We start from the raw sequence: 12,623 nt of genomic DNA, 5'->3' as shown, positions 1-12,623 counted from the left end.
GCTTATTATAAAGTGAGAAAAGAGACTTTGTAATACAACAAAAGAGTTATATTTACATGTTGTATGTTTTCATTGTTTATGGAGGAACTTATTTCAGGAAAGAAATAATTGGCTGAGGGGAGAAAACATTTTTGGTTACCTAATAAAAATAGCATAGTTTCTTAAGGAAACTCTTAAAAAAGATAATATATCTTGCAGTTGAGCCCTTAATGGTTCCAGATGGTCACTGCTATAAAAGAACACCCCTTCTATTCTTTTATTGTGACCCTTAGGTCACAAATTATCTCTAAGATATAAGAGTCATTCCTTTCTCTGAACAGTTAGGTTGTTGTTTAGCATTATCCCACCCATTTATCTCAGGCCAAACCTCAGCAATGACAAAAGTCATTAGCCCAAAACTTAGCATAAGAAATAAATACATACTGCTTTAAGCATTTCAGAAAGCCCTTCCTAGTTATAAATGAGAACTATTCTGAAATTTAAAGGATTACAGACAACTGGACCAACTGACGTCGTGGGGCAACCTCTTCATGGACTATTTCCCTAGCCTTGAAATTGAAAAAAAAATTTAAAAAAATTGAAACTACAATTAGAACTTTTTACTAAGACTCTAAAAAGGTTAACAAAGAATTTATCATTTCAATTTGTTATGTTGAAACATAAATATTCACACCTTTCCTTTTTGTTAAAAAAAGTCTTTTCCATTATGATAATGAAATTGTCTTGAACCTGCATAGAAAATAATACACAAAATAATGTAATATACTAAAGTAATAAGGTTAATTTCTTTCCTGCTGTCACTAAATTCATGCTAACAGTCTCTTTAGCTTGACATCAATTAATGATTTCAATTCCAGACTCTTGTCGCAGTGTTCACCACCCTTTTCTGTAATTAAGATGGATGATGCACAACGAAGATAAAACATACAAAACTTCTGTTCTTGTAACATTTCTATTCATTAGGATTTTTGCTTTTACAATAAATGGCTTTTAGCACTAATTGCAGTAGAGTAAGATGAAAGTAACTTTTTTATGACTGTTAAGTACTGTCTTGATACATCCAAAAAAGGTGTAAGGCATGAGAAACACTATTGAGTGACCAACTCCTCAGGATGAAAAAAATCGATGGTGGACTTAAATTACTCCATTATATCCAAAATACTTCTAACTCCAAAGCTTATGAAGCTTTGCTACATAAAGTTACCAATGGTGTATTTTTTCAAAAAACTCTTAAGAAACAGAAATTGACCTTTAATGATTTTAAGTTCTAAAAAATGCTGTTAACGTCTACAGAAGATAACATATACTAATATTAATTTAATAAAATTTTTAAAAATAAATTTCAGATTACTGCATATTAGACCATTGTTAACCACCTTCAAAACAATGTTTAAGATCTTGCAATCAACTCTTTGGGGAAACATTTTACCCACAACTTATTATACTGTCATCTAGAAACCTAATTCTAGGAAGAAAGTTCCTGGATCTTTTCCCAATAGTATTTCCTCTCTCTAAAAATAAAAAAATCAGTATTACTGAAATTCATCAACTAAAACCCAAATTCATGGCAGAATAAAATTTAAGCTACAAGACAACTGGAACAGTTCAGTTTAAAGCAGTTTTTAGTCATCTGATGAAATCCTCTATTTGTCCCTCAAAACACTTCAGTAAATGGCAGACTTCAGAAACACTGCGGCTCGACTCATCAGTGCTTTAACTTACCCTGCTAGGTCAATCTAGCAACTGCCACCTACCAACATAGAAGCTGCCAATTTGGTGTCTATGCTGAATTCTCAAATGAGGGACAAGATTTAACTAAATTTCTTACTTTAAAAAATATGTAAAATATTCCATTTCAGTAACAATAAAAACATCATCAACAACAAAAAACATCAATAGCAAAAATGTCATAACTTTAAGTGGGATGTTAGTATCTTTGTAATATTGAAGTAGAAGTTCCTTGGGAAGAAAAGCCTTACACATTCGAAATGGATCCTTAAAAAAATTGCTTGAGTTTAAGAACAACTGTTTTGAAGGTACAATTCCATTTCAAGGGAAGAATGTGAGTTGCTGAAATCCACAGTGGTACCTGCTAAGGAAAAAAGACCAGAGGCCCAAAATGGAGCCACTTGTGCTAAAGCCCATGACACCAAACTTAGACTTAATTAATACCTGACTCAACTGCAGTTTCAACCTTCTCTGGGAATGTAATCTTAATCGATCTTCTAGAATCTTCTAGTCAACACCAATGAAGCAATCGTTCACGTGGGCCCTTTCCATGTCCCTCAAAGGAAGCTGAGACAATCTGCCTGATAAGAACCCCAACTTCTCCTAAAGGAAGGTAACCTTGCCTGGAACAGTCCCTTCTATTCTTTTACTAATGGTTTTCTTGTCCAGCTCAATTTCCTATAAAACCCTTCTGTTTGCACAGCTCCTCAGAGAACCTCTCTACTTGCTAGATGGGATGCTGCCCAATTCATGAATCATTCAATAAAGCCAATTTGACCTTCAAATTTCCATGAACTGAGTTTTTGTTCTTTATCATATCTTATACTAGGTGGGAGGAAAAGTTAAATTTCATCCCTTAATGCTAAAATGAGATACCAGTTTTAAAATATAAAATGGTTAAAAGTTGTAAAAGAGATAAAAAACAAATAAAGCTTTTATAGAAATACTACTAACCACTAACAGAACCAAAATTTTTAAAGAATATAAGCAGTTAAAAGAATGCATGTGCCCCCGCCCCCCACCACTCCTTCGGAGACCTTTGTGTGAGGGTAAGGATAGGAAACCTCACTGTGGGTATAGAATATTTCCATTTTGCTAAATTCATAAGTTCTTGGGAGCTAGACCTAGACCCCAAATTATCATCTTTATGAAGTATTTATTATTAACTCTAGCCCGATCAATCTCTCCCCTTCCCAAAGCTCCACAGTCACCTATTTTCACAATTGATTATATTGTTTTATATCAATTTTTTAATGTTAACATATTAAAATCTTTCCCCCTTCTTAACAAAGGAAAGGATCCCTGAGAAAGGGAATATAATAACAATAACAATAACAATAATAATAATAAATTATATATTACATTGTGTATTCAATATATTGTTCAACAATAAAAACTTCTCTTTTATACTTACTAATAAAATGCTAGAATAATATTTCACTAACCAAAACACACACACACACACACACACACACACACAAACACACACACTCACAGATATTCATTCATTCACATTATGTTTGGGCTTTCCCAAGTATCAAAGCACCTACAAATTTTTCCTACTCAAAGAGGTGCTACAATCCCAAATACACCTAAGACAGCTCTCATGAATAACAGAACCGCATTTTCCTACTCCAATTACAGCCTTTCAATAAAATCAGTGTGCGTGCACACTTAAGACTTAATTTGTGCAAGTTAACAAACTTAAAAATTTTTGTTCACCTGTATGATAAACATGATCTAGTTAGACATAGCTAAGTAGAGATAGAGATACTGAGACAGAGATGGAGATACAAAGATATAGACATAGATATAGATATATAGATAGATATGGGAATTTAATAAATATATTAATAAATGCTTGCTAAAACTAATCCCACTTAGAGTTGACTTTCCTAAAAGGTTCAAGAGGTCAGAGAAAATATGAAAAACTCTGCTATAGTATAGAAAAATATATTTTTCAATAAAAAATCAAGCTTTGTTTGAATGACAATGTGTGACCTAAATGAAAAGGTTATCTGGATTATCTGAATTCTAATGTCAGAATTCTGGGAACCCGAAACTAAGTTTTATGTCAAATGAGCAAAAACTTTTTTTTGCTTTAGACACATAGGGAATGCACCTATTATTGCTACATAGATTGTTTCTCCTGTGCTTTCACTAACTTTTTATTCATGCACTTTAAACTTTATTACTACATTATATGGTATATAACAAAAAAGTTAACTTCTGCAAAAAACAAGTGAACGTATGTCATCTGCCAAATAGGACCTTACCAACTAAGAGACATTACAAAAAAGTTTTTATGAAAATTTAAACTAATTACTCAAAGCAGATAATGGGAACGGTAAAACTGAAAAGAGAAATACCAGTGAATTTGAACCAAATGCAGAAATGTCATAAACGCTTGCTAAATGATACACCAAAAACTGGGATTACACCACGTAGGCCTAGTATTTAAAATGCAAGGCTTTGAATGGTGATTATCACTTTGAATAATGGAATATTTCAAGCCATACATTTTCTTAGCAGATTTATAAATACCTTTCATATACTGGGAGAATTTTATAAGAAGTTCATTAACTTTTTCATGTCTTCATACAAGAATTCAATCCCCTTTGGAAATATTTCCAAGCACAACTTACTAGGTAGATACAGATAAAATCATAATAGGTATCCCTTGCTGAGTAACTACAAAATGCAAGCCAGTTAACATTATAAATCTCATTTAATAGAATGAGTAACATATGAGGTAAGTATTATTTTAGAGTTGGGGGAGTTTGGCCAGAGAGCACAGCTAATATTTCATCTTTGAGACCTTCTTTCCTTCTTTCTGTTCTTCTTTCTCATCCTCCGTTTATACAGACTTGGCCTTATTCCAGAAAGCATTTAACATGATTTTCTAAGAATGTGTAAAAGTGCAAAATAAATCAAAATGAAAGTACATGTTAACTTTTTAAAAGTAAGTATGTGAGGAAATATGTATTTTTTATAGGAAAAAAAATAGAATGGCATAAACCAGTATGATAACAGTGGTATTAGTACAGATAAGTTTTTGTTTCCTTATTTTTTTTTCAAATTTTCTACAGATTTAGAGTTAGAATAAATTTAGAATTAGACCTTAAAATGTATGTGTTTTAAACAGGTGAGAAACATGTGGGAAAGAGAAAACTGAAAAAGAAAGATGGCACAGGACTAAGATTCACAAGTACACAAAACAGAAGCCATGAAGTAGAGGCAGCTGAAACCTGGCTCTAAACTTGCTCATGGATCTAGAAAACAATCAACAGACCTCCACAGTCAGTTAGATGAGTGAGGGGGATGGATATGGTTCGACCAGGAGCCAAAGGTTGATTGTCTATTCCTATCTTGATGACTTATAATGTACCTTAACATAATTAGGGTTTTGAGAAATAACGGAGTAAGGAAATATGCATAAATTGGTTTAACTGAGTATTTCTTAAACATATTTGCACATGGAACCCCCTTCCGCTGCTGAACACTTTTTTGGGAAACCCTGCACTACACTGTTTATACAGCAACTATTAAAACCGTAAGTGGAGATATCACTGGAGCAATAACACAAAAGAAAGCCAAAATGTTACTTCTGACAGTTGGTCAACAGAAAAATCTATCACTGTGCTTCATAATGGAAGCTAAGTGGACCTGAAGATACATAGATCATTTAACTGAACATGTTCTACTTAGGGTTTGGAGTCCAATCGTTCACATAGTGGAAATAAATCAATAGGGGCTCCGTCCCTGGGCATGCCAAAAAGAAGAACCAGTAAGAGGCAGTAAGCACTGAATTCACACCTTAACTCCAAACACGAATTGCTTTGCTTCATTTCCCCGCCTAGGCCAAAATGTGGCCAACAGCATCTCTGAAAGGCTGGTGTACCTAGGCTCAAAGCTCAGAACTGGAAGTCAAAATAGCACATCACGGGGCCAGCTAACTCCACCCTTGGCATCATCCACAGATTCCCCCCTTCTCAAGAGACCTCAGGCATGCAGGCTCAAGTCTGTGACAGGGCAGGACTAGTGTGACCAGAGAACAGATCCATGCAGCGATCTTCCTCATACATTGTCCTCTGTGGACAGCATGTATTCATGACTCATCTCCCAGTGATGGCAGTGAGTGAAAGGGAAGAGGAGGAAGTTAGCAAGAATGAAGTCAAATTCAATCTCAGAACCACGCTAAAAAGAATCTAATTCACTTTCACGATCTCAATAGATATTAACGTGGAAGGAAAACATTTTAAATTATGTCCATTGTCCTTTTAATTTTTCAATATTTATATCTTGAGTAACATTTATATTTTTTCAATATTTATGCCTTGACTGTAAGGATGTGTACGGACAAATACTATTTTGGTATGTAGACATGTCATAACTAATAACTAAGGAATGTCAAGTTTTATATGGAATTAGTCAAAATAATTTTTGGAACTCATAGCTACAGTGGTAAATAATGTTGCAGGGGATGCTTTATGACTAATCAGCAGTGAAGTGATGAGAATATCAGCAGTGGTTTATTTACTTTTATCTATTTCTCCAATCAAATTCTTCCCAAAGAAGTTGCAGTTTCCAGTCTCAAAAGGAGCTTGGCCAATGCCAACAGACAGAATAGAAAGGACATACAAAAGGCTTGCTCCATCAAAATAACAAGCACTAAACACGCTCCACTTAAGTAATTCATGCATTCACTTGCCCTATTATAAGACCCATGAGTTTTAAAAAAAACATACTTGTAAAAATTCTTATTAAAATACAAAGTCAAAGTATAATAGTTTTCTTAAATTATGAAGCTAATTGATTTTTTAATGGACCATTCACTTGTTCCTTGACCCTAAAAGATTTTTTTTCTTAGGCCTCCTGGATGTTGTAAATTCATTATGATCTACCTAGTAGTTCCCAGAAGTATTGCACTATTAAAGGTATAGAGGTGGAGATTAAAAGCAAAACTGAGAAGTGAACTGTGCCTTAGGCAAATTAATAATACAAGTGAAACCATTATGTAAAAATCATTGTCTGGCTGGAAATATTTGACTATGCATTATAAAAGTATTTTGAAAAATATTGATAGAATTCTGCAATGAAACACAGCCATAATCTTAAACTATAAAGAAGGAATATTTAGAATATGAAAAATGGTACAGGATTAATGAAGCTATTCCCTTTGGCTGGCATCACGATAGGGAAGAAGTATAATATTTCTATCGCTCAGATTGTTCTCTAATCAAATCACATATTTGCCTGTGGATAAATCTGAGTTCATACATTTACCTAATATATACTCTTCCTTTAGGGACAAGAAAGTCTCTTAGGATAGAAGCTGATAGTACTAAGTGACTAAATGCCATATTACACAGCTAAGGGATACTGTGTGCCTTGGCTTAAAAATGGTAAGTTTATTAATAAGTTTGGGGATCCCATATTAGTGAGGATTAGAGAGAGTCCTAGAAATTAAGACAGGTAGAATGATATTTAGAAAATAAAAATTGGGGAAGAAATAGTGGAATAAACCCAGACTTGCATCACAAATTAGAAGTCCATATTTTTTCCCACTTAAATATTTTATGTTTTGAAAAGCTACAAACAGAGAATCAGAGTAATTATCCTAGCTAAAAGAAGAAACCTCAGCAGTATTAAAAATGAATGGAAACATGTCTAAACATGAATAGCTTTTATAGAAAACTGTGGTAGGATATTATTTTTAGTTCTTTCATTCACTGTGTAACGTAAGAGCAAAAGTGCCATGGATCTAGAGTTGTAGTAGGAATACTGGACTCTGCCCTAAAGATGCTGAACTGTAATACTAGCTACAGATAATAATTTGCTTTATAACCTTGGTCAAGACACTAGAAACTCCCTTACATCCTAGATTATAAAACAGACACACTATCTCTTCTGAGGCAGCTCTGAAAATGAAATGTGATGATACAGAGGCATTCACTGTAGGCCCGTAAATTGTAATAACAAAATTGTGAGGTGCTTTCCCATCCCGAGAATTATAATGAGAACGATTCTAATCACTTATAAAAATAGTTTTCAAGTATCTACTTAAAGTAACTCTTCATTCCTTTCCATTTCATTGGCCTTTGGGTTCTCAACATGGAATGATTCAACAATAGACAATGTAGGGGTTTAGAACAATCTACTCAGAAAGTGCCACTTTGGCATGCAAATCATCCTGAGCTGAAGACAACTGTGGCCCAAAAGACTCAGGAAGAGCTTTCACCTCCCCCTTAACGGCCTAAAAGAATTTAGATAGAGGGCTTGGTCTAGGAAGAGAACTATCACCAGAGATAACTATGAAGAATATGGATCAGGTGTGGAAAACTGGGGAACTTATTAGTAAGGCCGGGTTGTTCAAAGTCCTGTGTGTGTTTCCTTGTCTCTGCAGGGTGTGACAAACATTTGTTGACCAAACATTTGTTTTTCCATCTTCCTGTAAATTGTCTGCCTCCCCTTTGAAGTCCCAGACACCTATCCTCTTCTCCTTATCTCAAAATATGTATAAGCCTTGATTGCCTGACTACCTGGAGGCCTCATATTTTTATGGAAGCCCCATGCGTAATTTAACTTAATTTCTCCTGCTAATCTGTCACAGGTCAATTTAATTTTTAGACCAGCCAGAAAAATCTAGAAGGGTAGAAGAGAAATTTTTCCTCCCCAACAATAACAATCTTTTTATAAGAAATGGAATAAAATTTAAGTAAAAAATGTCACAAAATGTGATGATAAATAAGAGAAAAAAAGAATTAAATGTCAGTTTGAAAGGAAAACAATATAGTAAAAAACTAACAGCCCCCTCAATTCTTATTATAAATCAAAATATTTTAATGAGTTATAAAAATTCAAATAGTTTTATTTCCAGATGAGTGCTTATTAAAAATTGTTATAATAGACTACATACTCATAGATGAATGAAACAGGATTTTATATATTTCTTTGTGATTTTAAAAGTGATCGTAAATTCACTATTACTTTATGCATCTAATGCCCTACTGTCTCCTGTGTAAAATATCTTAACTAAAAATCAATAAAATTCACTTTAATGCCTCAAATAAATGTAAGGTTTTTCTTTTAATCTTTCTTTACATTGTATTCCTCCCACAACAATCAGTATTTGCATTGACACAGAAAAAAATAAAAATCAGTTGAATGCAAATTCTTTACATTTAAAAAAAAAAAAGAGCAGAAAGAAGAAAAAGAACCTCCATCTACTGAGGTTTAATCAAATAACTGAAGTCTACCTCTCCTGCTCCTGCTTCATTCGTATTCTCTCCTCTTCTGATGTAAGGGAGTCCTGTATTTTTATTTTACCCGTTTTCTCAATCTTGTCATCTTTTCGATGTTTGCCAAACCTGTTGACAACAAAAAATTCTAACTTGTCAATATATACAAAATGAGTTCTCCTTTTTTTTGTGATAAAGACATATGTAACCAATGACATGTGAGCGTCCTCAAAATGAGGGCCAAAATGTCTCCTGTGATTCCCTACGTTTGTCCAGTATTAATATATTTAAATATATTATTTTATTCCTTTTTGATTAGAACTTTCCAGGGAAAACACTTTTGGAAAATGGCCTCAATACCCACTCTTCTTTTGCTAAACAAAAATAAACAACAACAATAACAAAAACCTTGAGTTCATCCTTATGAAACAAATAATTAATAAACATATAGGACTGCGTGCCGAATACTTTATCTTCGGGAAGATGAGCATCTGCATTGGAATGGTTTTCTCTTAGGACTAAAGAATAAGAATCCACAATCACCTGTTTAATAACCTCTCCATAAACAACTATTCGTATTTTTATAGTCAGATTTACTGGAAACATTCATCATAGTTTATTACTGACAAAGAGGCCATGTTTGCAAGGTTTAAAGTACAAAGGGTAATTTACAGTACTATCATACTTTTAGCTTACAAAATTGAAAGCTTTAAGGTATTCCCATCAAATTCTTTTCCTAAATCTGATGAAAGGCAATTGCCAATGGTGGACTCTTTGAGTTGAGAAATCTATATCTGATAAAAAAACAAATATGAGGAACACACGCATGATTCACAAACAGTCCGTACAAACTTCCACAGATGGGCACCGAACGTGAGGCTCAATAAGAAAACACTAACAGTATCTCCTTCTGGCATCCAAAATACCTCAGAAACCTCAGACTTGGTATCAATTATTTTTCATGCTCTGTTGTTTTCCCATAAAAGACCATGTTCTCTGGAACGCATGTGATACATATCCTCAAATAATCTTCATTTATAGTGATTTGGTCACCAGATGTTTCAAAAAAGAAATCTTTTATAGGCAGTTACTCAACTATGCATTTATAAATATGTAAAGAATATTGAGTATTTCTATCTGAGAACCACATGGGAATCCAGCTTTTGGTGACAATCATATGAGAAAAAGAGAAATAAAAGGAGAGGCCCAAAGTTGAAATAAAGGAGCAAAAAGTATTCACCTAATGGCTTGGGTGGTAGCATAAGTCGTTATTTTATTAATACAAATCTGATGTCAAATACTGGTCTATATGTGAAATGAACGTGGGAATATCTCATATGCTAACTAAAGTAACACTTTGCATGCAAAGAGGTATACAAATAAGGAAGGGAAAATATTCTTAAAGTGGTAAATTAGAAAAGTTAAAATACCACGACCACCCATTCCTTTAAAAAAGTATGTATATTACTACATAGTACTCAAAACTGGCTGTAAAATTAATTTCTATAAAGTAAATCTAATCTTGAATTTTAATGTTACTTAAAAATTGGAAGACCACTACATCGCAAAAAAAAAGGAAAAAGGAAACAAGAAAAGAATCCCCAAGAACTTGAGTCCAGACTCCTTTACCTTTCCTTAATTTTAAAAGTTAAGCATAATGATTGATTTTATATGTGAAATCTAAAGAACAAAATAAACAAAACAGAAATAAACTCATAGATACAGAGAACATTTGATGGCTGCCAGATGGGAGGGGGGTTAAGGGGCTGGGTGAAAAAGGGGAAGGGATTAAGTACAAATTGGTTGTTACAAAGTAATTATGGGGATATAGTGTATAGCATAAGGAATATAGTCGATAATATTGTAATAACTATGTATGTTGTCAGATGGGTACTAGATTTACCAGGATGACAGATGGAAGCGGGATTGGGGAACAGAGTGAAAAAGGTAAAGGGATTAAGTAGAAATTTGTAGTTACAAAATAGTCATGGGATATAAAGTAAAGCATAGGGAATAGAGTCAATACTATGGTAATAGCTATGTATAGTGCTAGGTGGGTACTAGAATAGTCAGGGGGATCACTTCTTAAATTACGCAAATGTCTAACCACTATGCTGTACACCTGAAATTAATATAAAATAGTATTAAATGTTAACTGTACTTGAAAAATTTTAAAAGCGGGGAAAAGGTGAAGGAGAATAAGAGGTTCAAATTTCCATGTATAACACAAAGAAGTCATGGGGATGTAACGTACAGCATAGGGAATATAGTCAATAATATAGATGGTGCCAAAAAAATTATACACATTTTAAGAAAGGAAAAAAACTGTATGAAAATGCTAATACTCAATATATACCAATAACAAAAAACAAATACAAGTCATATATGTATATATTTTTTGGCATCCCCAGTGTTGCGATAGCACAGTACCACCGGTGTGAGATGATTGCTGGACTTTTGGCGATCACTTTAGTTATATAAACATAACAACTATAGTGTACACCTGAAACTGATATAATGTTATATGTTAGCTATATTTTTAAATAAAAATCTTAAAAAAAGAAAAGTCTAAGTTCAAATCTTAATACATGATATTTAATTTATAACTAGGTACTGCTAAAGGTAAAATATTTTAATCATTTAGTTTTTAATTCATAAATGTTCTTGAAATGATACAATGCTGCAAATGATACATATTGACTTGTTTTGTTTTTAAAGACAATGTGCTGGTTCACATTCTAGACTACAGACATTTACTCTATATCATATTTGAGAAACACTGTGCAGTGACACGAGATACATTATTTGTACCAAAGGTACTGTTTGATCTCATAAGGAGATCATGTATATCTTCTCTTTGAGTTAATAATATGAGGAAAAATTGAGAGTGATTTTTCCATGTTTTAAAAGTTTAGATATTTTTCAGCCCCAAACCAAATATTGGGTTTAATTAGCTATGTTAAAATCTTTTAAAAAATGGTCTTGGTCCTACTTTGTAAAGAAAGTTTTAGTTTTATATCTCAGTCTATCAACTTTCAGCTTTTCATCTTACATACACATGATTAAAAGAAAATAGAATCCTGACTCATATTTAACAACCACATCTTTTTTCATCATATTAGGTATTAAAATATTAGTTTCCTAGACTGTCCCCTAATCACCAGAACATACTATTTTATTATTTGTAAATTTATTATCAAACTGTTACCGTATACTTTCCTTTTTTAAATTATAGATTCAAGATTAATGAATGAAAAAGTATTCACAGATAAAATGTTTAAAGATTAGCATTGGGACATTTCCCTTAATACCTGCTTAAGTTAATAAATTATGTAACTTCTTTAAGGCATACTATAAAACCATAGCATATTACTCTATAATTGGGGTAAAAATGGATCCCTCAGCTGTAATTTTTTGACAAAATGAAAAAATGATTGTAAATGAAAAAAACTGGCCAACCATTCTAGAATATAAAAGGGAAAAATAAAGTAGCTACACCCTTATTCACTCCATTTGCCAATATTTTCTAGTGTTCTTTTAATTTATATTTGCTTAATTCTTCCTAAAAAGCAGGGATAAGTCACTGAAAAATTTCAGCTATATATGTTCTCAAAAAGTTAGTTTCACAGCTGAAATCAGTAATCAACGTATGAT

The 12,623-nt window shown here is 32.9% G+C and overlaps 1 protein-coding gene across 16 annotated transcripts in view; it reads right to left on the bottom strand.

Annotated features, from left to right (window-relative positions):
- Positions 1-12,623, bottom strand: part of PARD3 (par-3 family cell polarity regulator) — a 612,084-nt gene that overhangs the window by 147,913 nt on the left and 451,548 nt on the right. For 13 of the 16 annotated variants that reach the window (XM_074324693.1, XM_074324692.1, XM_074324697.1 and 10 more), the window contains one exon: positions 8,988-9,098. The exons of the other annotated variants lie outside the window; for them this stretch is intronic. In XM_074324693.1, the coding sequence (XP_074180794.1) occupies positions 8,988-9,098 (111 nt within the window). The remainder of the gene's footprint in view (positions 1-8,987; positions 9,099-12,623) is intronic. 16 annotated transcript variants of the gene reach the window in all.

This window comes from Rhinolophus sinicus, linkage group LG02 (genome assembly GCF_036562045.2).
Source record: "Rhinolophus sinicus isolate RSC01 linkage group LG02, ASM3656204v1, whole genome shotgun sequence".
In the NCBI taxonomy this organism is placed as follows: domain Eukaryota; kingdom Metazoa; phylum Chordata; class Mammalia; order Chiroptera; family Rhinolophidae; genus Rhinolophus; species Rhinolophus sinicus.
The sequence above is the reverse complement of the archived record's forward strand: the minus strand, read 5'-3'. Positions and strand labels throughout refer to the sequence as shown.